Source organism: Mastigoproctus giganteus, chromosome 2, assembly GCF_048544385.1.
Source record: "Mastigoproctus giganteus isolate SK-2022 chromosome 2, ASM4854438v1, whole genome shotgun sequence".
Taxonomy (NCBI): domain Eukaryota; kingdom Metazoa; phylum Arthropoda; class Arachnida; order Uropygi; family Thelyphonidae; genus Mastigoproctus; species Mastigoproctus giganteus.
Genome location: NC_143576.1, coordinates 158,835,855 through 158,861,152, shown reverse-complemented (window position 1 = coordinate 158,861,152; position 25,298 = coordinate 158,835,855). Strand labels below are relative to the sequence as shown.

The 25,298-nt window shown below is 38.5% G+C and overlaps 1 protein-coding gene across 1 annotated transcript in view; it reads right to left on the bottom strand.

Annotated features, from left to right (window-relative positions):
- LOC150089696 (cilia- and flagella-associated protein 299-like) overlaps positions 1-25,298 on the bottom strand; it is a 60,619-nt gene that overhangs the window by 5,370 nt on the left and 29,951 nt on the right. Inside the window, exons 2-6 of the mRNA XM_090390077.1 lie at positions 11,249-11,341; positions 9,610-9,740; positions 9,399-9,489; positions 9,084-9,226; positions 3,147-3,279 (exon numbers count right to left, since the gene is read on the bottom strand). Of these exons, the coding sequence (XP_090246203.1) occupies positions 3,147-3,279; positions 9,084-9,226; positions 9,399-9,489; positions 9,610-9,740; positions 11,249-11,338 (588 nt within the window). The 5' untranslated portion in view covers positions 11,339-11,341. The remainder of the gene's footprint in view (positions 1-3,146; positions 3,280-9,083; positions 9,227-9,398; positions 9,490-9,609; positions 9,741-11,248; positions 11,342-25,298) is intronic.

Sequence of the window (25,298 nt, the reverse complement as noted above, 5' to 3'; positions counted from 1 at the left end):
TAAACCACCATCGAAAAAGCAGTCTGCAGATAGAGCGGGGGGTAGCAATCAAGTTTCATATGATCATATTGTCTGCGTAGCAAGCTGGGTTTAATAATACGCTGAGTTGGCTTTGCATTAGCAAAACCTGCCTAATACCTTGTGGAAACACCTTTTGCACTACAGATGGCGAAGTGTGATGACTACCTGTTCAAAGTTCTTACTTTAAGGACCAACAAATTAGACTATGTGCCAAGCACATATCGTACACGACTACCGTTTACAGAGGATGCCCTAAAGGTTCAGTTTTGGGACCTCTCCTCTGGAACGCAGTGCTAGATCAGTGACTCACTAAAGATAGCGAAGGGGTCATCAAAGTTGTATATGCCGATGACCTGGTGGTGATTGTGCAGGGAAAACCAAGACAAATTCGCGAACAAAAAATTCAGTCAGTTTTGAATGATTAATTGGCTTGGGCAGGTTTAAATAAACTAAAAATTTCTATCACTAAGACTAATTTCTTGGTGTTTGAACACAACCAAAGGTAACCCTATATGGTAAAAAACACCAAGTATTTGGGCTTAACTTTGGATGATCGTCTCAGGTTTCATGTACATGTCACAAAAGTGTATGTAAAAATCAAAAAGTTTTCAGCTACAATAGTTAGAATTTCCCGCAAGGTTTATCTCAAAAAAAAAAAAAAAAAAAAAAAAACCCTAGTATTATATTACAAGACGACATTTCTTCCCACTGTGGTTCATGGTGCTGGTATTTAGTTCAGCTGCTACCAACATTACAACTAAAGCTAAGCTTCTGTCCCTGCAACGTACAATGTTGCTCACAGTTATAGGCGCTCCCAGAACAGTGTCAACAAACGCTCTGCGGGTTATTGCAGGTACCATCCCTTTGGATTTATACATTATTTTCCAAGGTATTGTATACTGAATAACTTAAAGGGAAGGCCGTCACAAATACTGAATATCACCTCTAATCCAACTAACAACATTAAGGAGGAAAATTTGGGGTGAGCTAGTGAATTGCTGGCAGCAAACTTGAGATGTAAGGTCGGAACTATTACAAGAGGGTTCATTCCAGCTGTAGGCTTTGCAATGAACAAGAGGGTGACTTCTTGGTTTGCTCCCACTATTACTAGGAGTTACTTAATCACTAGATATGGCTTAAGGGTCAAACTATTTGAAAGAGGATTAGAATCTGACCCTTACTACTGTTCGTGCGGTGAGATTGGATCTTGGAAACATGTCATCTTTGACTGCGGACTGTATGCCTCTGACAGGCATCCGGTGGGTGCGGGATTTGTACATTATCTCGCACACAGAGAATGGTTGATCCAGGTTTTGGCTGCTCCCTGGTGATGAAGTACCTGACACAGTACTTTTTTCAGGCCCGTTTCGCGGAGGAGTTAAAAAACAGGTTACCAAACCTAACGGAGAATAATTTACCTCTCTTCGTTCAGAGTCAGGACATCTTTGCTTTGCTCCAGGAATTCTCGGCCAAGGTCTTTAAAAGAAGACAGGAGGTAAGAACTCTATTGCAGGATACAAGTTAACGGAAGTGCTGCTTTGACGTCAGAATGCTTGCTGTACAGTCATCTCCATAGGATGCTTTTGGATTATAGTGCAAGTTGATCTTTCGTTCCAGGAAACCTAAATGCAGGCTTGCATTTTTGTATGGACTGAGTAGAGTGAATTCTAAGTGTTTTTTTAAGCGTATATATGTATTTGCTATTTACATGTAAATAACTGTATAATATTGCTTTCGTTTCAACAAGTGTACATTGTTCGTAGTTGGAACCTTTCTTTCTTTCTCTCTCTCTATTTTTTTTTTTTTTTTTTTTTTTTGTTCCTCGCCCCAGGTCTGGACAACTTTAGAGGCGCGGGATTGCTGGCACCTACTGGCATAGCACTTCATCCGGTGGGTGCGGGATTTGTGCATTAGAGCACACACAGAGAATGTAGTATCCAGGTTTTCGCTGCTCCCTGGTGGCCTGACACAACACCTTTTTCAGGCCCGTTTTGCGGAGACGAGATTCTGCGCTATCAAAGGAATACTAGGTAGAGATAGGCTAGTCTAGGAGCAACCCATCACACCAGGACACACACACACACGTAACACGGCCCGTACACGTCCTGGAATGGACTCCTCAAGGTGTTGCAGGGTGTAGTGGAAAGAGTTACCCATGCGTTGCACCATCTGTTCAATAATGCTTGCACATTGTTATAGAGATGGTCGTAGCATCAAATTTCCTTTACCAGAAGCATGCTCAACTAGATTGAGACTGGATGATTTTGGTAGCCATGGAAGGGCGGAGAATTCATTATCCGGTTCCTGAAAACAGCTAGCAACCTATCGGGCTTTGGTACATGTCGTGTTGTCCTATTGATAGACGTCAGCGTTGTATGGGCACACTTTCGTCATGAAAGGGTGAATTTGGTTGACGACGATAAATAGGTAGGCGTTCCCATCAAGCCGTTGATTAACGGTAATCAGAGAACCCAAAACATGCCATGCCATGCCACGAAAACAGTCTTCAAGACCAAACACCACCTCGAGCTTGCTGAACACCAACAGTGCATCCAGGTGACATGGCCTCATGTTGCTTTCTTCAAATGCGAATACTCCCATCAGTATGCCAGAGTCGGAAACAGGGATCCAGTGTTGGTGCTGACGTGCCCCGTGCAAGGCAAGGTTTCTTGTGTTTCACGGTGAGCATGGATGCTCAAAATGGCTGTCGACTGCCATAGCCAATGTCCGTTATACAGTATAATCCATATGGATATTGGTCGCTATTCCTACGTTGTACTGGACGGTCAGCTGGACCACTGTGCTGCGTGACACTACAGAACAGGAGCACTTAACCAAGTTGGCTGTTATCGAGATACTAGCACCTGCACTTCTTTCCCCGCAATTATTCCACGTCCGAAGTCAGAAAGATCTCGATGCCAACCCATTCTTCCTAGCCACATCTTATATTAGCTATTCTCAACTCTGAGCCGATCCGATCCTTCACCAGAGTCACAGACCATTCCCTTCCTACACAATGTATTGTTGCTAATGCAATGCCAACTCAGTATAGTACTTCCATACTTTTGTAGTATTTTATGTAATATATGCAAAAAAACTAAAGCTACCAGTTACTGATAAACTACCTTAGGATCAATGTAAATCACTTTCCTGTCCAGTTTACTTCGAAACATTACGCCTGTATTGGAAACTTCTGTGAGAACTTCAAAATTCTGGCTAGCCCGAAAATAGGAATCCCCAGTGTTCCAGTTGTAATAGCTATAATAAAATCAAAAGGTAACTGTTTATTCCAATAAATATTTCAGACAACATTTAAATAAAAAATTTCTTCTAAATGTCACTATAATAAAAACAGCCATTAATTCATAAGCTGTTTGAGCATTAAAGGACTCACTGGTTCATTCTTTTAAAAAATAAAATAAATGCATAGTTTTCTTTAAAATTAGTGGAGCAATGCATGAAAACATTACGAATTTTAAAAAATTATGCAGTTTATTCTATCAGATCCCAGTGTTAAAATGGCACGTTGCGCAGATTTTATTAAACTCTGGAATAATTATATAGATAAACGGTAATTTGAATAATTCATTCTCAGAAGCGATCAATCAATAATCAATGTAAGCTTCATAATTCATTTAAACACCAAAATTGTAGAAAGGCTATAATTTATAATTATATCTTAAGTAATAACATTATAAAAAGCTCACCTGAGGTTTGAAATTTACGATCTAGAAGTCATTTCTGAACAGAATTTCCCGAAATCACATCACTAAAGTTTAAATTGGAAAAAGAATAATGTGGCCGAGTTAGTCGGTCTTGGGTGACATCTCAGCGGTTTTCTTCCTCAGGAACTTCGACTTACATCAGCAAAGCAGACAAGTCGACCACAGAATAAACGCAATTTACAGACACAATACATTGATGCCTCATAGCCTTCTCCAACGTTTATGGTATGGTTCTGCTGTGTGCTTACCAAATAAAATATACCGTAATCGAAAATTTAACGCGAATTCACAAAATGCTGAAAACCATCATAATACTAAAGGCGAAAATACGACTCACTCTTTGAATTGTTTGCACTGATGATTCATAAAACAAAAGACTATGGCCTGGTTTAAGACTAGCAGTAAAAAAAACAGGGAAAGCTGGCAAAATGATGCCAAACTGACCTATTATGATTATAGGATTCTATACACTAATTACAGTTTCTTCAAAAAAATATTTTAACATATTTTCTCAAATTGTAACTTTGCATAACTAAGAATTTAAAATCATTAACAAAAATGATGTTCAACTACGATAAAATGAGTCCTGTGAAAGGTTTTAGTGCAATAATAAAATTTGCTTTTGTGGCAATGAGAAATGGCAGGTTTAGTTTTTCTCTCTGGATTATTATTAAAATTAATTTGATTTTGTTCATCACTTCGACTATAGTAATAGTATTCGCCACATAGTGCGAGGAAGCCACAGGCTTTTGTCGCACTGGCAAAAAAAAAAAAAATAAATAAATAAATAAATAAGAAAACAAATTATATGCTTCCCTCCTCACACAGGTATCCAAGCTGACCTTTGGATTTAGTCAAACTGTCAGTCTCAACTACCCGCAAGGGTAACTTGTTCCGGCTATCAACGACTCGCTGGCCAAATGAAAACTTCCTACAATCTAATCTAAACCGCAAGCCCTGGAATTTGAATTTATGACCAGTTCTTTCTTTCTGGAATTCTTTAGAAAAATTCCAGAAATTTAGAAAAATCCATTTTCTGAAATTCTTTAGACCAGTGACAATTCCACCTTCATCATTCGTTTTACTTCCTGAGATTGCAGAGCGATTGAAACCGCCATTGAGGGATTCTACAGTTCATATAGTTCTTGTTTATACTCCGGCACAACCACCAGGTCAGTGGAGTTTACAGTAAATCAACCAATACAAATGTTAATCGTATTTAGCAGTCACGGGCTTGAACCCCGGTCCACTCAAACAGCGTGTGCTACTACATTCGTGCCCTGACCACTCAGCTACGTTAGGCCTAAATTGTCGGTGTCGTTACTCCGTTGAAAGAAAATACTATACCTCTACTCCTACCAATCTGACTGCTTTACAGTAGCGCCTTAATAATTCTTGATTTTAATATTTTCATTGTTTATTTTTAATGGTTTGTATGGGTTTCCAGAAACGTTATGACAGTTTCATTTTTATTACTGATGCCTTTCTTGTACGTTGATATCGGAAGAAATCAGATATCTGAACGTTCATATCGGAATTTAATTTCTTTAATAACTCCAAAAAGAAAAATATTAACACATATCATCACCATTGACGTGGAGGTTTAGTCACAGCGACTCCCAAAAATATTCGTACTATCCAAATCGTTTATCGAGTCATGACTATCAGTTGCTGACCCCATTAGTCGATGTCCCTGGTGGCTATTTTCGCCCGGGCTAGTCCTTCCCTCGCTCCTGATAACCTTCGAGTCTTTTCTACATTGCTCAGCAAAATAAACAGAATACGTAGAAAACGTGGTGTGACTCGTGCAGCTTGCGATGAAGTGGGGCAAAATTTGGTATGGTGGTATACCATAAAATAACGATGAAATGAGGAGAGAGCGAGAAACTTCTGACATGTATAAAGGTTGTATAAGATTCTTGAAAATTTGGTCATATGACAGGCTTGACAGTGGTGTACCATGCTCGATATAAGGGTGTCTATAAAATTCTGTGGCAACAAATCCCATTCTACCACCAGCGCAGATTTTAGCTCACCAAGTGACCGAGGAGCTGGTGTCGGCATGCAATGCGGCGCCCAAGGGCGTCCCGCACATGTTCGATCGGATTTAAGTGTGATGATCGTGCTTGCCATGGCAGTCGTTGGATATTTTCAGTTTCAAGATATTCCTCCACCATTTGAGCTCTATGTGCAGTAGCGTTGTAGTGCATGAAAAGAAAATATGGGCCAACCGCACCCCTAAAAAGTCGCATATACGGTTCGAGGATCTCTTCTCGGTACCTCTGCGCAGTTACGGTACTCCTATCAAAAACATGAGCATTACTCCACCCCACACGAGAACAACACCTCCACCGTAACTGTCCCTTTCTCTGATGTTAGAAGAATGGTATCGCATTCCTCGTTGTCTCCAGCTGAAATAAAGTCTAGAATATGTAAGCTAAAACGGGACTTATCAGAGAACAGAACTGTCCCCCATTTGTCAGAGCTCCAAGTCACGTGTTCATGGGACCAGTTTCAACGAGCTCTGCGGTGGTTTGGGGTTAATGGAATTTGTAGTTTGTTGTGGCCTCCCGGGTTTCCCCTATACTCCGGGGTTAATGGGATTTTAAAAAGTATTTTTGTATTGTACGGCAGTCTCCAGGGTTTCCCCTATAAGCCGCAGATGCATCTGACAAGACATGGTGCCAATGCCGGCACGTGTGTGTATGTGTAGGTATGTACAGTGTATGTGTGGGCTGTGTTGAATGTTGAGTACCAGCACCTGGCATTCCGTAGCCAGGGAACAGAGGACACCTGGTCTCCTGCACCCTGAGTCCCATCCCAAGCCACGTGGAGGCAGCCAGGATCAACCAACAAAAAGTAAACTCTTACTGGGGCTATCAGGCAAACCTGGGAGCCCCTAGGTATTCAAAGAAAGGAAATAGGATTTAGGTGGAATAGTATGGGGAATGGAAGGGAAGGGAAGGAAAGTGGACAGAAAGCAAGGGGAAGAAAGAAAAGACATCCCTTGAGTAATAAGAGAGAAGTGCGAAAAAGTTTACAGGAAAAGAAACATATAGTGAATCAATTTTAACATAGCCTTAAACACCTAAAAACCTTAAAACTAAAACTACAATGTTTTATGGTGCAGAGCCAGCAACATAGCTATTTACATATATACACCCAAAAACCTTAAAACCAAAACTAATGTAAAACCTTAAAATCAAAACTACCATGTTCTATGTTGCAGAGCTACCAACATAGCTATTTACATATAAAAACCTTAAAACCAAAACTACAATGTTTATAGGCCACAAGTTACACTTTACAGACGACCAACTGTCTAAAAGCCCCATAGACCAACAAAATCTCAACGTCGATTACAAAACCCATTCCTTTCCCGCAAACAATCCAGGTGCAGCCAAAGCTTGCAGAAAGACGCAGAAGACACTGACAATTTATTTACAAGTCTGCGGTTAATGGGATACAAACTACTAGCTTCCTTGCGGAGAGTCCACTTGAATTGAGCCTTCTTAACACAGTCCGGTTGAAATTGTTTTCACCTGTGGCCGCAGCAACCGCATGAGACAGTTGACAAGACATCGTGGAGTTCCACCTTGCTGTTACAGACAGATAGTGGTCTGTTCTGATTGACATAGCCCTCGGGCGACCTCAGCCAGCTCTTCATATAATGGTTTCTATCTCCTAAAACTGCTTCCATAGTGCCGAGAACACTGTGACACATTTCGATAACGTGCCCCCTCCGATGCGACTACCCGGCTTCAAGTCATCCAACGGCCGTCAATCTCAAAGAATCATCTAAATGACGATGACTTACCATCCTGAGTACTAGAAATGTGGCTATGCCACTGAGCAAACAAAAAAATGAAAACGAAGTGATGTGGTCTCAGCCTGTGTTTTTATAGGGATCAAAATTTACATAATGTGCGGCTCTGTAAGGTGGTAGGTCGATTTCCATTAGATACTCAGGATTTGTTTACCAGGACGCCTATTATTAAACTGTTCACAATAAAAGATTCTTGAAAAACATTGTTCTGTTCATTTTATCGCGAAGTGCATCACAGTATTTCTGCCTGTGGCTGCTGCCAAAATATCACTTACAAAATTAATACCAAATTCTTACAGCTTTTGTTGTACAAGTGCCATTGACGATTCCGCTATAATTTTCAGTTGATATTAACACTGCACATTGATGATACTGCAATTACATTTATTACGCATGCGTGCCTGTCATTCAATGTGAGACTAAATGTTTCATTTTCTTGAAATTATTTATTTATTAAATAATTATTAATAATATTTATTAATATAAGTACTAATTAATTATATTGATAAATTAATTATATTCCCTCCGATCCGTTTGTATTTTCGATAATGTAACTAAGGGTTAATAAACAAATATAATTTATAACTGACCCAAAAGTTATACTAAAATCTTATCAAAAATTAAATGCAGTTAATATTTGTAATGGTCAATAAACAAATAACATGTTTGGGAAAAAAACGCAAAAAATTTCAAGAAACAGCAGTTTGTGATCTGTTTTTAGAAATTTTAAAAATGAGTACTCCAGGGAATTTTTAGTCTATTACCAGAAATCTAGAATGCAAAGCATCCCATATATTTCCTGAAATTCGGAAACGAACTCTCGGTTACTAAAAACACCTAGTATGCCTGGAAGTTGTTCTGAATGATCATCTAGCATGTGCTGACATCTTCCGGCAATAAAGGAAACCACACTTGATACGTAGATGCTTACGGCACCGCCATCTCTCGAGCATAATACAAACTATTCTATTAACTGTAAAGAATAATTTAAAGAGTTATTTCGTTGTTTAACGATGAAATTCGCGACACAAGCGTGTATTTTAGATTTGTTATCAAAACAAATAATGCAAACAACATTTCATTCTGTTATAATTTACGCTTAGCAGAAAATATAATCCAATCCATATATCAACGCAAATTTGAGTTGTCTAATCACATGGACATGGTTACCGAGTGTTAATTAGGATGAAATTGTTGGATCCATAAATTATTTAGAATTTGGTAATGATGGATTAAAATTCAGAACTGTAGTTATTTAGAATTTAAGGATCTGCAAAGCATCGATTGCAGCTCGGAAATCCTTGACGATTCTCGACCATAGTTCTAGCCGAATTTTTCTGGCATCTAGTTGTTCAAAAATATCTGAATCCTGACATTCAAACTGAATTTAGTATAATGGATAAAAATTTCTCTTATGCAGAAATTTTAGAACTAAATTAAAGTTTTACAAAATATTCAGAGGAACTGCAAATCTAGGAAGAAAACAGAAACATCAAAAATTACAAACTTACCTCAGGTCATTTTTCTTCGGTAAAAACTTTCGTATTCCTAAAAAATACGACTCAAAATCTTCATTGCTAATACGATCGGCATAGTCAATGTATCCGGAAACTTCTTGAGTATTATTATTGATACAACGAATAAATATAATTGTCTGTGGGGAATAGAAAATGGAATATTTAAAACGTGTACTTAAAAAGAAATTTAATAAATAATTAAATTGTTAATAAAATTTTAACGCGAGAATGTGGAATGCAAACAATTCCAGTTTTAATATTTTTGAGAGGAGAGGGGTTTACAAGTTGAAAAAAAAGAGTTGGGCTCACATTGAGATCTCCACTCCGGTTATCGGCTTCTCTTTCAGCCAAGGCTACCAGAAATGGTTCGGTAATGTTTTTACCAGCACTAGAAAGTGTTCTAAAGGGAGAAAAATTATAGTTCTTAAATACTTTTCACCTTAGTTTTATATCTGAAAATAAAATCTCTCTTAAGAAAAGCAATGGCAAATCAAAATAATGCAAGCAAAGAACCACTCACATTTTCAAGTTTAACTTTGCAAGTCTCCTGGCTTCGGCTGCTTCTTTACGAGCGTCAAATTCATCCTTCTTCAAAACTTCACCACTACCACGATAGCCAAGTTCCACCAAATGACGGGCAATATCTTCATCCTAAAATAATAATTTTGCGTAGGCTAAAGTAATATACAGCTCGATTTAATTTTTGGTTCGATTGATGCAGAAAAAATCTTAAGCAAGGTTAATTGAGGTAAATTATTATGGTAATCTCAGCAAATTATCACAATTAAAAATCAATCCATATGAAGAGACAAATTCGTTGATTCTGAAAATCTAATTATATAATTATCAGGCAGTTTCATTAATTTTAGTTTTATTAATTAAAATAGGTCAAGAACAATAAAAAAAAAATCAAGTTTTGCAAATGTAATAATATGAAAGAGAACAAAATTTTCTTTTAGATATACGAATACACAGCATTGTTTTGTGTGAAAATTAAATAAAATGTCATAGCTATTCTGTTTTATTAAAATACGTAACAGATCATCGTGGTAAGTCAAATTTTAAACTGTATAGTTCAAACGTTCGCTTTGGCGAAAAATGTGGACTTGGAAACTCAAATTTTTCACCCGACAAAAGGCAAATTGTCCACATTACAATTTTCAGAGTAGATATAAGGATGTCTCGTGGCTTTAGCTGCCTTTGCGAAAATTTTAAATAACCAAACAACCAGCAAAATACTTAGGCATCATATGCTATTTCAGTAATTAAATGTTTCACTTGTAGGAGTTTCATGCAATAAGAGAAAATGGGAGGATATCTCATTCTCACTGGGAGGGGAAAGAACAGTGGTTACGATCGCTAATCCTTTACATCGTGTAGAAAAAGGTCTGAGTTCGAACTCGTCAAGATGCATGGAATTTTCGTGAGCACCGTGGCCGAGTGGGTGGCACAATCCACCTTCTTCCTCCCTCTCCCGAAAACTCTCTAATGACTTAGTTGCTTTGGCGCAAACGCAAAACAACAGTAAGTATGCCTAAGCTATAAGTGCTATAAAGAAACAAACTCTAATACCAATTTGGTATAAGCAATTGGCTTGACAAAATGCTGTATAAACGATTTTATTATACAACTTACTTAGTGAGATGAAACTTACAAAGGTTCTAAAAGTAATTTTTTTAAAAAAACATTTAAACTTGCATATTAATAAATACAAAATATACAATATAACAGGCATACTTTTTTCGTCCTTTCAAATCCGATCTTGTACATAACGAATGTACAACAATCATTAATATGTTATAAATCAACTTCAATACACTTTAATGGTTTACCAAAAAGCAGTAAACGAAGAAGGAAACAAACATTTGAGAATCCCTAATCTAATTTAATCAGCAAAAAATATGTAGATTAAATTACTGGTGAAAATTTCAAAATTCCGAAAAACTTCATTTCATGCAGAATTGTCACTAAAAAAGTAACAACTTAATCAAATCATTTAACTGAAAGACTGACGGAAAATAGATTCTATGCTTGAAGCATAAATTAAGTGTGAAACATGGACTTACAATAAATGAAAGGTCCTCCAACATTCACAATCAGAAAGAGAATTTTCTCTCCTACATTAATTCACGATAAATTTAACCAACTTGTGAGCTTACCTCCAAATAAAACAAATCCTCAGGTGTTACTTGAGAATCTAAATAGTCTTCATAGTTTGCAAACTCCGCAAGAGCATCGTCAGTTACCATTATCTGTAAAAAAAAAAAAAAAAAAAAAAAAAACATTAAAAATATATATATATATACATATGGTATAAAGCTCAATAATTTTCTGTGTAATTCAAAGTGATTCAAGATTGTAAATCGTTGTAGCCTGTGTGCAGCACTGCCCCGCCTTACTGATATGGAGGGCATATACACACACTTCTTTACTATCCTCCAAGATGGGAAAAGAAAAACTAAAAACTATCCTACAGATCGGAAAAGAAAAAAACTTATTTTGTCATTATGGGCTTTAATGAGAACAAAAGTCTTGCGACTGTGGAACAGGATTACTTCCGTCTGGACAGAAGGAACTTCTATGGTCCTTTATTACATGTGGCCAAGTCAACTTGTTTCAGCGTAGAGCTGCATAGTTTTAACTCCCAGGAACATTGGTTTCTCATACTACTAAGTATGAAAAACCCTTATTCCTCGCAGTGAGCAAGGCAACTTGATCACAGAATACACACAATTTAAAAACTCCAACGCTTGATAGCTTTAGTTGCCTCAGAACAAGTTCATTAAAAAAAAAAAAAAAAAAAAAAAAAAAAATATATATATATATATATATCACTCATTCCACAGAATTTCTGCATATAAACACCGAAATTTTTCGCCACTCCATTCCTCAAATATGGCCTGCAGGACCGTTTAATTTAATCAAAAACTATAAGAATTTCACATTTATTAGCAAATGGATAGAATGACGGTTTTTGCTTTTGGCACTCAAGGCTGAACCCCATCCTTTCCAACAAAATCCATCAAATCAAAAAAATATGTAGAGTACATAAAAGTTCAGCCATAAAGTGGTGTATAATGTTTTCCTGTTTATAATAAAAACATAAAAAAATTGCAAGACAAAGCTCCAGACGCAGTTCTAAGAAAAATAACATCCAATCCAGCTGTGTGTTTAAACAAAGAAAATTAACTCATAATAGACTTGTTTTAAGTAATACAAATTAAGATTTTATAATATCCATATTTACTTGTATTACTAATTGTATTATTATTATTGCTCTTTATATTATTTCTCCCTGATTGGGGTTTCCACCTCGTGACGGGTATTGCTACCAAGTACATAGGGTGGTTGTTATGTCTGGTGTTACTGTTGGTCGAGGAACTCTCTGAATATCCTACAGGTGTTCAGGACTGAGGCTTTCTGGAGTTCCTTGTAGGTGTTCGCTGGGAGAACTATTGCCGCTAGGCTGTTATGTAGGGTCTTTAGCACAATACCTGTGGTTGACACGATGATCATAACTTGTTGCATATGCCACATCTCTTTGATCTCCTGTCTTAAGTTCGTTACTTCCTCATTTTTCCCCATTGGTTTTCTGCAGATTGCCAGTGTTGGGTACCGCTATGTCAATCAGATAGGTAGCCTTTTCCTTCTCGTCCACAAGGGTTTTGTCGGGTCTGTTGTGCGGGAATGTCCTATCCGTTATTATGGCGCGGTCGCAGTACAGCTTGTGGGTTGGGGTCTCTAGTACTGGGGTTCGTACTTGTAGTACATGGGCGCCTCCGTAGCCAGGTGGGAAGGAGCAGCAGTGCGTAGCACACGCTTCTTGATTAGACCGGGGTTCGAGCCCGTCACCACCAAATACGGAAAGGTCAGGAATGACCACCGCATATTCACGGAGCAATATGGCCTTAGTTGCTAATGCTCCTAAAAACCAAATAACAAACAAACAAACTTGTAGTACGGTACACTTTCTTCGATCAACTGGTATTTCCTTGCTAGCTTCTGATGTATTATCCTGGCTACCTGGTCGTGTTTATGAGTGTACTCAGTCTGGGTGATCACCTAGCATCTCGCGGTGATGTGTTGGATGGTTTCCGAGGCGAGGTGGTATTGTCGATACGTCATCGGACACTCCGGACTCCTTGGCGATTTATTTTCTATAGTTTCTGGTGTAATGTAATGTTCGTGCAGTGTGTGTGTGTGTGTGTGTGTGTGTTGTAGGTCTGTTACAGTACTCTGTAACCATCACAGTGTACAAAGACGAAGTTAAACTTTCGTTCAGGTATCGTCCTACATAAGATACTATACATGTCTACATAGTTTATGGTGTTGATTACCTGGTCTTAGATGACAAGCATGAATCCTCCAGTCTCGGGGAACAGCGTCCCGCTCGTGAGACATGTATTGGAAGCAATTTTATCTATGTGATCTTAATGGAGACATTGTAGTGTATGCCATGGAGTGTCTTCTCTCCCCATCTTTCTAGCTCTGTTTGTGCCTCCTGATTCGGAGGGGACTCCTCGCTTAGGTTGAGTGGGTATACCGCTTGTCTATCTTCCTTATGGCCTGGTGGAGTGCTGCTGTGTGTTTCTGGAAGTAATCCTTCAGGTTAGCAATCGCTGTCTTATGTTGCTCGATGAGATCTATCAGACCCCTCCCTCCTTTCCGGGCAATTGTCAGTCTATCCACGGCTGATTTCGGGTGGTGTTGGCGGCTCTTGGTCATCATTGTCCTTCTCATGATATCCTCCAGCTCGGTGTTAGTCCAATCTATGACCCAGAAAGAGTATGTTGGCACTGAGACTGCATAGGTGTTTATGGCTTTAACTGTGTTCCCTCCTTTGAGCAATCTTCTGAGTCTCTGACGGTATTTTTCGGTCAGGCAGGCCTTAATTTCCTTGTGATGTAACTGCTGAGCCTGCATCATCCCCAGGTATTTGTAGGACTCTCCCTCTGTCATGGCTTCGATCACTTTACCAGTCTGCAGCTGGTAGTTTCGGTTGATTAAATTTCCCTATTGCAATCTGTGGGTCCTGCATTTGTCTAGACCAAATTCCATCCTAATATCATTGTTGAATTCTTCGGTGATCTGAAACAGTTGCTGGGATTGCTTCTCGGTTGCCCCGTAGAGCTTGATGTCATCCATGAATATCAGGTGGATGAGGGTGTACAGGTTCTTCCTTCCTTCTTTGAGGTTATATCCGTACTTGCTACTGTTGAGCATGGTGGATAAGTGCTAGAGAGAACCACAGTGGGCTCAGAGCATCTCCCTGAAAGATTCCTCTGCTGATAGGTATTGGCCTGGTTGTGATGTTGTCGACCTTAATGGTGGTACTCCATTTCGCCATCGTTTCTCCTAGGCAGTTTGTCACTATCGAATTGACATTGTAGATGTTCAGCGCCTCTATTAGCCAGCTATGAGGCACGGAGTCGAAGGCCTTGCAGTAATCGATGTAGGCTGTGTACATGTTGCGGCGGGCTTGCTCTATAACTGCGGCATCTATGATTAATTGCTCCTTGCATCCTTTGCTCAGCCGCTTGCATCTTTTCTGCTATTCGGCCATTATGTTCTGGTTCTCCAAGTGGTCTAATATCTTCCTGATTATGCAGCTGGTCAAGATCTTGTATATTGTTGGGAGGCAGGTGATTGGCTTGTATTTCGCCGGGTTTCTTGTATCTTCGTCTTTATGCTTCAGATATGTGATTCCTTGAGTGAGAAACTTCGGGATTGTCTCTGGGCGCCTTACTATTCGGGTGAACTGCTCTGCCAGATGCCTGTGTGTGCAAGTGAGCTTCTTGTACCAGTAGTTGTGGACGTTATCTATTCCTGGAGTTCGTCAGTTGAGAGTTCTTGATCATCTGTTTTACTTCTTCCCGAATCTCCCACTCTCTCATTGCTAGTAAGTCCTTGGTTTTGTTGCGTTCTAGTTCTATCCAGGGGGCTCGGCTGTTATGTCTTACTTCCCTGCTCCATATGTTTCCCCAGAACTCCTCAATCGTCTCCTGCTCTGGTGGTCCGTTCCCTTCTCCCGTCTTCTCCGAGACGGGAAAGAAGGGAATGGATTATTATTATCATTGTTAATTTATGGTGCAAAATTCGGAACTTCTGGAATATATATATTTTTAATGAGTTGGTAGGAGTTATTGTTTAAAATACACATCTGCTTTCATCTTTCTAAATTTACAGACTTCACCGACATTTATATGGCAAACAAAAACGGATGTAGTTTAACACAGCTTTCTATTGTATTAATCAGGTAGTTTTTATAGAACTCTCAATGGACAGTTATTTCAGTTCTGCAAATTGCAGAGTCTGAAGACTAGGCACCTGCAAGGTGACGTGACTGAGATGATTAAGGCTTCGAATGGATTGAGCAAGCTAAATGCTGATGGGATTCTTCCTCTTGCTCAGACCACACACACACACACGAGGGGCACAAATTCAAATTGAGGATGGACGGTTGCAGAACAGATGTGCGGAAGTTTGCCTTTGGTGGTTGATTGTTGGAAAAAACACCATCTGTTGTTGTGGAAGTTGATAGTTGAAAACTAAACAAACTATTGGAGGGAATTAATAGATGAAATGGAAGGTGGGCTTTTTTTTTTTTTGCTACTTTAAGTTTGCTTTCTTGCATAATTTGCTACTGCTAATGCTGTTCTCCCTCAAGGATATCGAGCATAATGGTACGTTCTAGTGTTATGCGTCTACAGCTATGGATGTACAATGGCCTCAGAGCATACATCTCTGAAATTCGTTGTATGATAAATTTGCAATGGTAAAATTTGAAAACTATGACCTATAAAATAATTACTAAAACAAACATAAAATCACAATCATATGATTATTCCCTACTGTGTGCATCACGCAATGTACCATATTTCCTATAACTACTTCTTCCTTTGCCTTTGCTTCAACGCTATACAGAGGAATCCATGCTTTCTTTCATTTTCTCTGAGTTATGATATTTTAGTCAGAAATTCAACAAATTTCAATCCATTTAATTTGTAACTAACTATTATAATTATTTTTACATGCCAAAGTTACTCACACCACGGTTCATTTTTTAGAAGCAGCCAATAGGCTACTTCTAAAAAAAATTAACTTAAAAATTAAGTTCAGAAATTCTAATTATTTCATATTTTACAAGCATATTAGAGCAATGCAGCAATATGTGAATTTACAATACCTATGCTACTTACTGATAACTGATTTAGAATCTTTAATGATTTAGATAAATGAGTTAGAATCTTAAGTATTGAAGCAGCTTTAAAACTAAGGTGATATAGAAAATTAAAATCGAATTTTTCAGCGTATATTTAAACAGTATGAAATTGTAGCAAATTGTGCTACAGTCGTGCCAAATATTGAAGAGGCAAATGTTAACTATCGCGTAAGCGTTAAAACAAATCAACACAAATGTCCTTGAGTGAGGAAAATGCGTTCTGTAAGAATCCAAATAAACTTTAAAAGCTAGGCAATGAGCTTAACTTAAAATTTGTACATTTATTTTATATTAAAATTTGATTTTAAACATCCCTTTCAACCGTTTTGCTACGTTGCAGTAATTAAGCTTTTAAACAAATCATCTGCAAGTACAATGGGGAAAGCAAAAGAGAGATTATTATTATCCAAATCAACTCACATTATGGTAGAATATCAATAAACGAGTATTAAAATATTACCTAAATTTACGAAATACATTATCTAATAATTCCTATGTAAGATGAGTCCTATATAAACCCTAGCTATCTCAGGTTCAAATACTTTTATTTTACCTTTTATATTGCTTCGATTAAAAGTTACGTATCAAGAATACGTTAATTACAAACGGTTGGCAAAGGATGAAAATCGTTGCGCCCCCTATCGAAAAATTAATTTGTCATTTTCAAAGGAGCGTAAAATATAGATAATTTTTAAACATTAAATTTTCATAATCTATAATAATTCTATTTCAAATCATAAATGGATGTGTATGATTTGTAAGAGAATTATTATGGTTACGTAAATATAATAATTTCCTTTTTTTATTATTACAGATTACGTAGGTTGTATATATATTTTTTTTTTATTTCGTTTTACAGTGATAAAAGCGCTGTTCAAAAATAAATAAATAAATAAATAAATAAGATCTTTATTGTACAGTACATCGGTACACGCAGGTACCACGACCATACAATACCCTTCACGGCACCATGCCAGGGGTTAACAAACGGCAGAGATAACCTCGCCGGAATTATAAAGATTAATTTTTAAAAAATTAATTAAAATTAAAAAATTAAAATATTAATTAAAATTAAAAGATTAATTAATAAAAAAAAAAAAAAAAGTACTCATAGCAGATAACATTGACTTGAAAGGAAAACTAATACAAAAATAACAAGTTGTGATAACAAAAGATTTTCCTCGAGTCCAGTTTTCTGAGAGTCTCTTGCCCCGCCAAACCGATCTGAGATCAGTTGGTAGTTGTGGAGACCACGTGCAGATCTAGGATGATCCGTCTATACTTTTTATCATCTATGATTTTAAATAAGTCAGCATCCAAGGATTGAACCAGGTGGAGCTTCTGATAAGGGAGGAACCGATCTTTCAAATGTAGTCTCGAAGGAAGAGCAAGAAGCTTGGGAGTGGAGCGGAGACCTGGTTGGGGAATCCGCCAGCACACGGTGTCCCAAACGTTGGGTGCTGAGACTCTCCCGGAAATCATTTTTACGGTGAAGATGAGTCTTCTCTCGTGCATTAATGCTGAAAACCTGGTTAAATTCAGCGCGTCGGCCATCGGTGTTGTGCGCTGCTGTGGTGGGAGATGACACTTCCAGGTTGCCCACTTCAGGAGCCAGTATTCAGCGGCTTTTAATGGTTTAATTGTGGTGTCTGCAGCTGAGCCCCACAACTCTACTCCATACAGTATACTTCCAAAAACCATCATCCTGATATACATTTTTATCAGGTTTGTGTTGTCAATGTGTAGCAAGTGCTGCTTGGCAACCCACCGTTTCTTGTTGAATTTAGCACAGAGTTCGTCTATATGATGATGGAATCGTAATTTTCTGTCGAAGATTACACCCAGATCTCTTTGCTTTTCAACGCAGGGGATCGGGACTCCGTCAATCGCAGGCTGAATTATGGTTGGTATGGGTTTAAGAGAGAATACCATGATGGCAGATTTCTCAGGATTCACTTGCAGGTCAAAATTCGTGAGGTACTGCTGTACTTCTGATAAAGTCTTGTTGATGGTTACTGTGGCATTTTTGGCTTCATCGGTCAACTTTATTTTTGTGAAGATCTTTAAATCATCTGCATATGATATCATATCTGTTCTATTGTGTATTAGTGGGTAGATGATAGCAGTGAAAAGAATTCCGGACAGGACTCCTCCTTGTGGAACGCCTGTTTGTATTTGTCTAGTATACCTTTGTTTTCCTATGTACATTTGGATGATTCTATTATGAAGAAGGGATGTCAGAAACTTCAATACTGGGCCTGTGATGTGATAGTAATTTCGAAGTAGTTTGAGCAAGGCTGGGATGTGAACACTATCGAACGCAGCTTGTAGATCAAGATATGTGATTGCCATTTCTTCTTTCTCCTCAAATGATCCAAGGATTGCATTAGTAGTCATAATCAGGTTACTAACTGTTGATCTGTCTTGCAACGAATAATGAATTTGCTGGGGCCTGTGCGGGAGAATGTGCGTGGTAAGTGTTTTCAGTACTGTTTTTTCAAGTAATTTCAATAGACACGAGGAACGAGAGATGGGTCTAAAGTGCCTGGCTTCAGTTGGCTGGGAAACTTTTGGGAGTGGCCTAACAGAATATAAATTCCATATTGGAGGAAAAAATTCTCCTTTTAATATGCTATTGAAAATTATTAGGAGGGGATCACTTAGAAATGGGCTCAAACATTTAATGATAAATTGTGGTACTTTGTCGATTCCCGCTGTACCAGTTGCAGGCAACTTATTAATCGCAGATAAAAGGTCTTGTCTTGTTAATTCAATGGTTTCAAGTGCGTCTCTGGGCATATCATCATCAGACATGGGAATATCACTGGGCTCATGTTGGTTTAGCTGAACTCGTGCAATAAAGTCCATCCACCTTTCGGGATCAAACTGTGGAGGGAGTTCACAGTATTTCTGTCGGTATGGTGGACAGCCCTTATGAAGTGTGGTTTCAATGTGATATTTTATAGCTTGAGACTTGAGGCGGTTGAAGTTTGCTCGTCCTTTGGAGTACGCAATTCGGTCTGGAACTAGTCCTGTCATTTTCCACTGTTTGTACAGTACCTGTTTAAGCTTAAAACTGTTGCTCAGCTCAGGAGTCCACCATCCTCTCGTACGTTCAGAGATCCTTATTTTCTTTGAGGCTGCATAATTAGAAATTGTGATGAGCCAGCGAGTTAAAAGGTCTAAGGCAAGTTGATTATCACATTGCTCAAGTGCATTCCAAGGAATTGCAGTGGCTGCTTCTAAACATTTAGTAATGTTGAGTAATTTTGGGCTCGTTATTATCTTGGTGTGGACCCGAGTCGAGACGTTGTAATTTGGAGTCGGAAAATATAAGTTAATTAAAATTGGCATGTGATCAGATTGAAAAGCTATTTCTGTTGTAGAATCAAGTTCACAATTGCTTGATGATAGCACAAGATCAAGATGGTGATCACCTCTGGTCGGGAGATTATTAATCAGATGGATTCCTAATGGGTGAAGGTTATTTAGCAATCTGGACTGAAGATGAACAAGTTGAGGGGAGAAGTTAAAGTCTCCACAGATAACATGCCTTGCTGAGTGATGGAGCCCATGAATGAGCCAATTAGTTATCTCGTCGACGGTTTCAGCATCGGGTCCTGGAGGGGTGTATATAACTGCAAAATCAATGCGAGCAGATTTAAATACGCATGACACAATTAGCCCTTCGAACTTAGTGGACTGACTATTATAATTCTTAGTAACAAGTATGTGCGGTGTTTTGTAGAAGAGTCCCACTCCACCTCCCCTTTTGTCCTGTCTGGAGCAGAGAATCACATTATATCCAGCCGACACTGCATATGGAAATTGCTCCTCATTTCGGCCAAGCCAGGTTTCTGTTATGCAGAGCACATCAAACTTGTGCGAAAGTAGAAGCTCTTCTACAGTTTCAAGCTTGTTACGGATGCTACGGGCATTCTGATAGAATATAGAGATGCTATTATGTCTGGGGATATTCCTTAGTATCCTCTGCGGTCTTTTTCTCTCTTTTTTTAAGGCGTTTCTTTCAGATATCCTAACAGGAATTATTTTGAATTGGCTTCCATTCATGATTTCGGTAGTGAGTCAGCTAGTGGGGTTGACTGGACCCTGAATGTGACCGTGGCTTGATTGGCTGTGCCTCTGAAGTCTGGTGGGCGGCGAGGATTGAAAGTAGGGCCTGATGAGGAGCCCTTGAGGCCAAGTGGATGGCTGACACAGGATTTTATATTGGGTACTGTTGCAGTCTAATCTGAAAGATGAATAAGAAGGCCATTTTGTGGGTAATTGGTATACATCAACGGATATATTCAAATGATCACTTATGCCATTTTTAACTTGCTCAGAGGTTGTGTGTGGAGCCAATCGTGAGATGAATAGGCTTTTGCGAGTGGGTTGTTGGTCGACGTGTGCTACGTTGCCAGTAGTCTTGAGCCAAGAAGTTGGGGCTGTCCCAGTTATATATGATCTTCTCGATCTCTTGTTTCTTCGTGTCTCAGGTACCATCCTTGCCGTTTGGCGCTTTTCCTTCGTTGTGTTTCCTTTGGATAAGTGAGGGGACGGCCCGGCGACAGCCTCAGCCCACGAGTGGGGGCCAAGGTGAGTTTCTGTAGGAGTTTCCTGACAGTGTCTACTAACAGAATTGGGATGAATGGTATTTGTAATCATGGATCTATCCAAAATTTGATTCGGTGCGTCAAGCTGGCGAGGTGTGCATGTTCGGCCTGCTGTAAAGAGAGCTAGGGGATCTACACTTGCAGCGTTACTTTCATAAGTTGATACCTCATAGGTTTCTTTTTGATTCCGCATTGGGTTCTTTTTCAGTGCGGAAGTCTGATTGTATGCTGTTACATCATTCTCGTTATGTGTCATCCCATTGGTGGGTATAGAAGAGGTGAATGGGAATCCTGCACCTTGGCCTAGCTTCGAAGTGAAACTATTCATAGTCATGCTCTTAAGTTCTTCAAGTTGTCTCTTCAGATGAGATACTTCTTGCAGGATCTCTAAGTTTTGAGCCCGCAGAAACTGGTTTTCGGTGAAGAGATCAGCGACGCATTCAAAAATTCTTTCCATCTTACCTAACGTAATCCTTGCATTATCTGTTTGTAGGGCTGTGATAGTTCTCGTGTGTTCAGTGATGATTTCTATAAGGCTTCTACTAATTAAATCGTTAGTGATTACTTGGTCAGTATTGGCCATCGGGCTTTCAGGCATACTAGTTTTTGTGTTAGAGCCATTACAAGCAATGTCTGTTCCGTTTTCGTTAGTAACAACACAGTCAGAAGGTTCGGCAGGCGGTAATGATGTCAGTGATGTGAATTTGTCGACGTCAGTGTCTTGGATACTGTTGTCTGCTTTCCGTGGGTTTACGGTTTCATTCTCTCTGTTGATTTCGCTCGTTCTGTTACAAATATCACATGTCCACACCTTTCGCCGTTCTTTATTCAGCTTCCATAACACTGTGGGGGTGCACGGCTTACAAAATCCCCTCTTGCACGAAAGACAGCTCAGAAATACAGCTGATTTCACCACCTTACAGATAGCGCAGTTGAATTGATTATTTGGCATTTTTTCCGTTGAGTATTCTCTTTCCAAAGCTCTAAGTTCAGTTTCCACAAACTGCTTGATTAAAAAAATGCTCAACCAGGGGAATGTTCCGTAAAATTAGCTGGAGGCAAGGATTAACTTTACTACCCTTTAGCAGGTTACTCTTGGGAATTAGCGTATTACCTTTGACCTTGTTCTTCTCGCATTCAGAAACGGGGTTAGATAGGCTTTGAGCGACTTCTATATACTGTACTTAGCGATAGTCTTAAATAAAATTAATATAGACGATTACCTGAAAACAATCATATTCAGAAGACGTTACTATGGGATCTGCGACGATGAGACGAACCATCTGATATAAATTGCATACTTGCGAGAATAAGAAACACTGTATTATTGCAAGATATAGGGAGAACTTCGTTCAGGGCGACCTTACACTACTCGCGCATGCACTCTATATCTATTACTTTAATCGGAGCTCATTCGCAAGCTGCCACACACTATACGCGCACGCACTTGCTCCAATTCAAAACTTTATGTACGTATCGTATTCCCAGCAATATCCACTAGGCCTAACTGTCAACAATGCGTGTATGACTTCAGCAAAGCGTTAGCAAAATGCTAAGCCTAAAGGGATTAGGTAGATGACGAGAGAGTACAGATAAGATAACCCTCGTAATAACAAAATTTTCTCACCCACGTAATCCTCTTGCGAAGTTCTTTGAGCTGGCACACTTTTCCGGTGGAAGAAAACACTTTAAACACATTAAAATAACTCAACATTCAGGAGCTCCAGAACACGTGGCTACACTGAATGACGGCCATATTATCTCATATAAAGAGATAATATTATCTCATATTATCTCATATATTATCTCATATAAAGTCTTACTTACTTACTTACTATCAGTTTATTAACACAAGGTTCACCCCCGGTACAGCAAGTGGGCTAGGAGGGTGTACAGAAATTTTAAAATATACATTATACACTTTTGTACAAATTTTCAGATCTTTACAATACAATTATTGAATTATTAAATTATTAAATTATTAAATCTAAGATATTGTATCCATTTCATTTTATGATGAACTCTAATATGAAAAACATTGCTTTTAATGGGGGTACGTGCAATTATTCATTTATATCATTTTTATAAATATAATAACACATAATTTATATAATAATTTATTTATTAAAACATATATGAGAATCAGCCCTTTGCAAAAGTATGTACACAATTTAAAAAACAGAAAGCAACACATTAATTTTATTTATTTTTATTTAGTTCATTTGGAGTTATAAACTTCGTCTCTGAACAGCAGTATATGCTAGGGGGATATCAATTACAGGAAAAACGAAATTAAAAAGTTCTACAGGATAATACAATAATGATGGATTACGAGAAATATAAAATAATTGATGGTTTCATTACAAAGATTTTTTTTAAGTTACAATGACTTAAGAGATAATTACAATAAGGACTGCAAAAAAGTATAGATATTTATTTCAGAAATGTCCTACATATTAATTTTCCGCACTTTTGCTTATAACATATCGATTATTCAAAATATACTGATTCAACTACAAACTCCTAGTGTCTTGCCCGTCATATGTTTAAGCACGTCAGCATGATGTAACTGGTAACTCTGATGGAAAATGTCAGTTCTATATCCACAACTTCTCACAGTCCAAGATAACATTGTTATAGAGGTTGATTGATCATCTTAGCTGGGAACACTGTTCGGGTGTTCATTGGCCTATCGAGTCTGAAGGGAAGAAGAATCGCTTGAAGTCCTGGCAATTCGCTTCTTCTGTGTGAGCACGTCAGTACTCTGCAGACATCAAGGCAGTTGATTCTAGGTGTGAGAAGTTTTGCCAAGTTAAGATGTTTGACGATGTATTTGATACTTGGTTTTCCAAGTATCCTCTTAAGCCAACAGAATATCAAGTACCCAAAGCTGAGGAACGCTTCGCATTGCGGGCTGGTGAAGCATATCTAGGAGGCATACTAGAGAACCAACCAGAGCGACACATCTTAACACGCAATGCGTAAACAGTGATAAGCCATTCACAATGATCATGATACTGTTCTTTTTTTCTTTCTATTGCTAAAGGTAATGTGAGCAATTTTTTTCTTCTCGATTCTGTTCAATGCCTATACATTTGAGGAACTCTGCCGGCTCTGCTATTTCACGGGAAGCGATATGAGCCGTGAATGGTGCTTTATGGGAATCCCGCGAGTAAATGAACATTTTAAGTCGTATGGGTAAGAAATAAATTTGCTGTGCCATTACTTGAAAGGATCTAACACTGCTGTGAAGAGGATTGCAGATAGAACTCCTCCTTGTGGAGCCCCCATCTGTTTACGGTGAAGTTCAGGGAAGTTGCTTCTCTGTTTCACAATAATTTCGTGGTCAGAGGATGAGATGAGAGCAACTGCTCGAATAGGAGTAATTGATCAGTTATCCGGAAGGACTTTCTGCAGTTCCAAGATCAGATTTCATAGAAATTTTGTTGGACCTTTATGTTTATACTGAATTGATTCGTAGGATAGTAATAGTTGATCTGTTTCTTTATGATTGCAATAAAGCGTATGACCAAAATAGTGTTTTGTAATGTGCTTAAAAATTGTTTTCTCAAAAATATTTTTAGCAAATTGCGTTTCAGATATCGGTGTGAAATTGTTTGCTGGGCTCTTGTTGTGTTTTGGAATAGGTTTGGTAAAATTTTGTTTCCAAAGGGACGGGGACTGTTTCCAGAATTTTGCTGAATATTGTATGAGTGAATTTAAGTATGTAAGGGCTACATATTTTTGATAAAAATAGAAGGAACCCGTCGAGTCCAGCCGTACATTTGACGGGAAGCTTATTGGTGACGTGAGCGAGTTCCCGCTTAGAGATCACGATTGATAATGGGGTGGTCTGAAAGCAATTAGAACGAAAGTAGGGTCAAAAGATAGTGTGTCTGATATAAGATGGTGTCTGGAAGATAAGATGTGATGTGCCCAGTGAGGAGGGATTTCCTGTTGGTATTGGATTCCTGGTTGATTTTTGGGAAGATTTTCCTAGAGCTCGCCAATGAGATTTAAGGCACATCAGTATTCGTTAATGCTTTGATCCGGTTGAAAGTTGCCCTTTTCTGCACTTTCTTACTGCGCTAGCTGTTTTATTATTTATTAACAAAACAACAGGCGGCCCCTAACCAGAAACTGGCAAATCCGCTATTTACATACATATTATATACAATGATATACATAGAATCATGTTAATTACAATTTTTTTTTTTTTTTTTTTTTGGTAGTTGTTGGCGCATCGGCTTCTGTGGCCATAATGCACCTCCCAAGGTTTTTTTTTTTTTTTTTGCAGTACTCTTTAATTAAAATGTCATAAGTGTAATGAACAAGTACCCAGAATCATCTGTCCAGGCGACTGATGCTTCT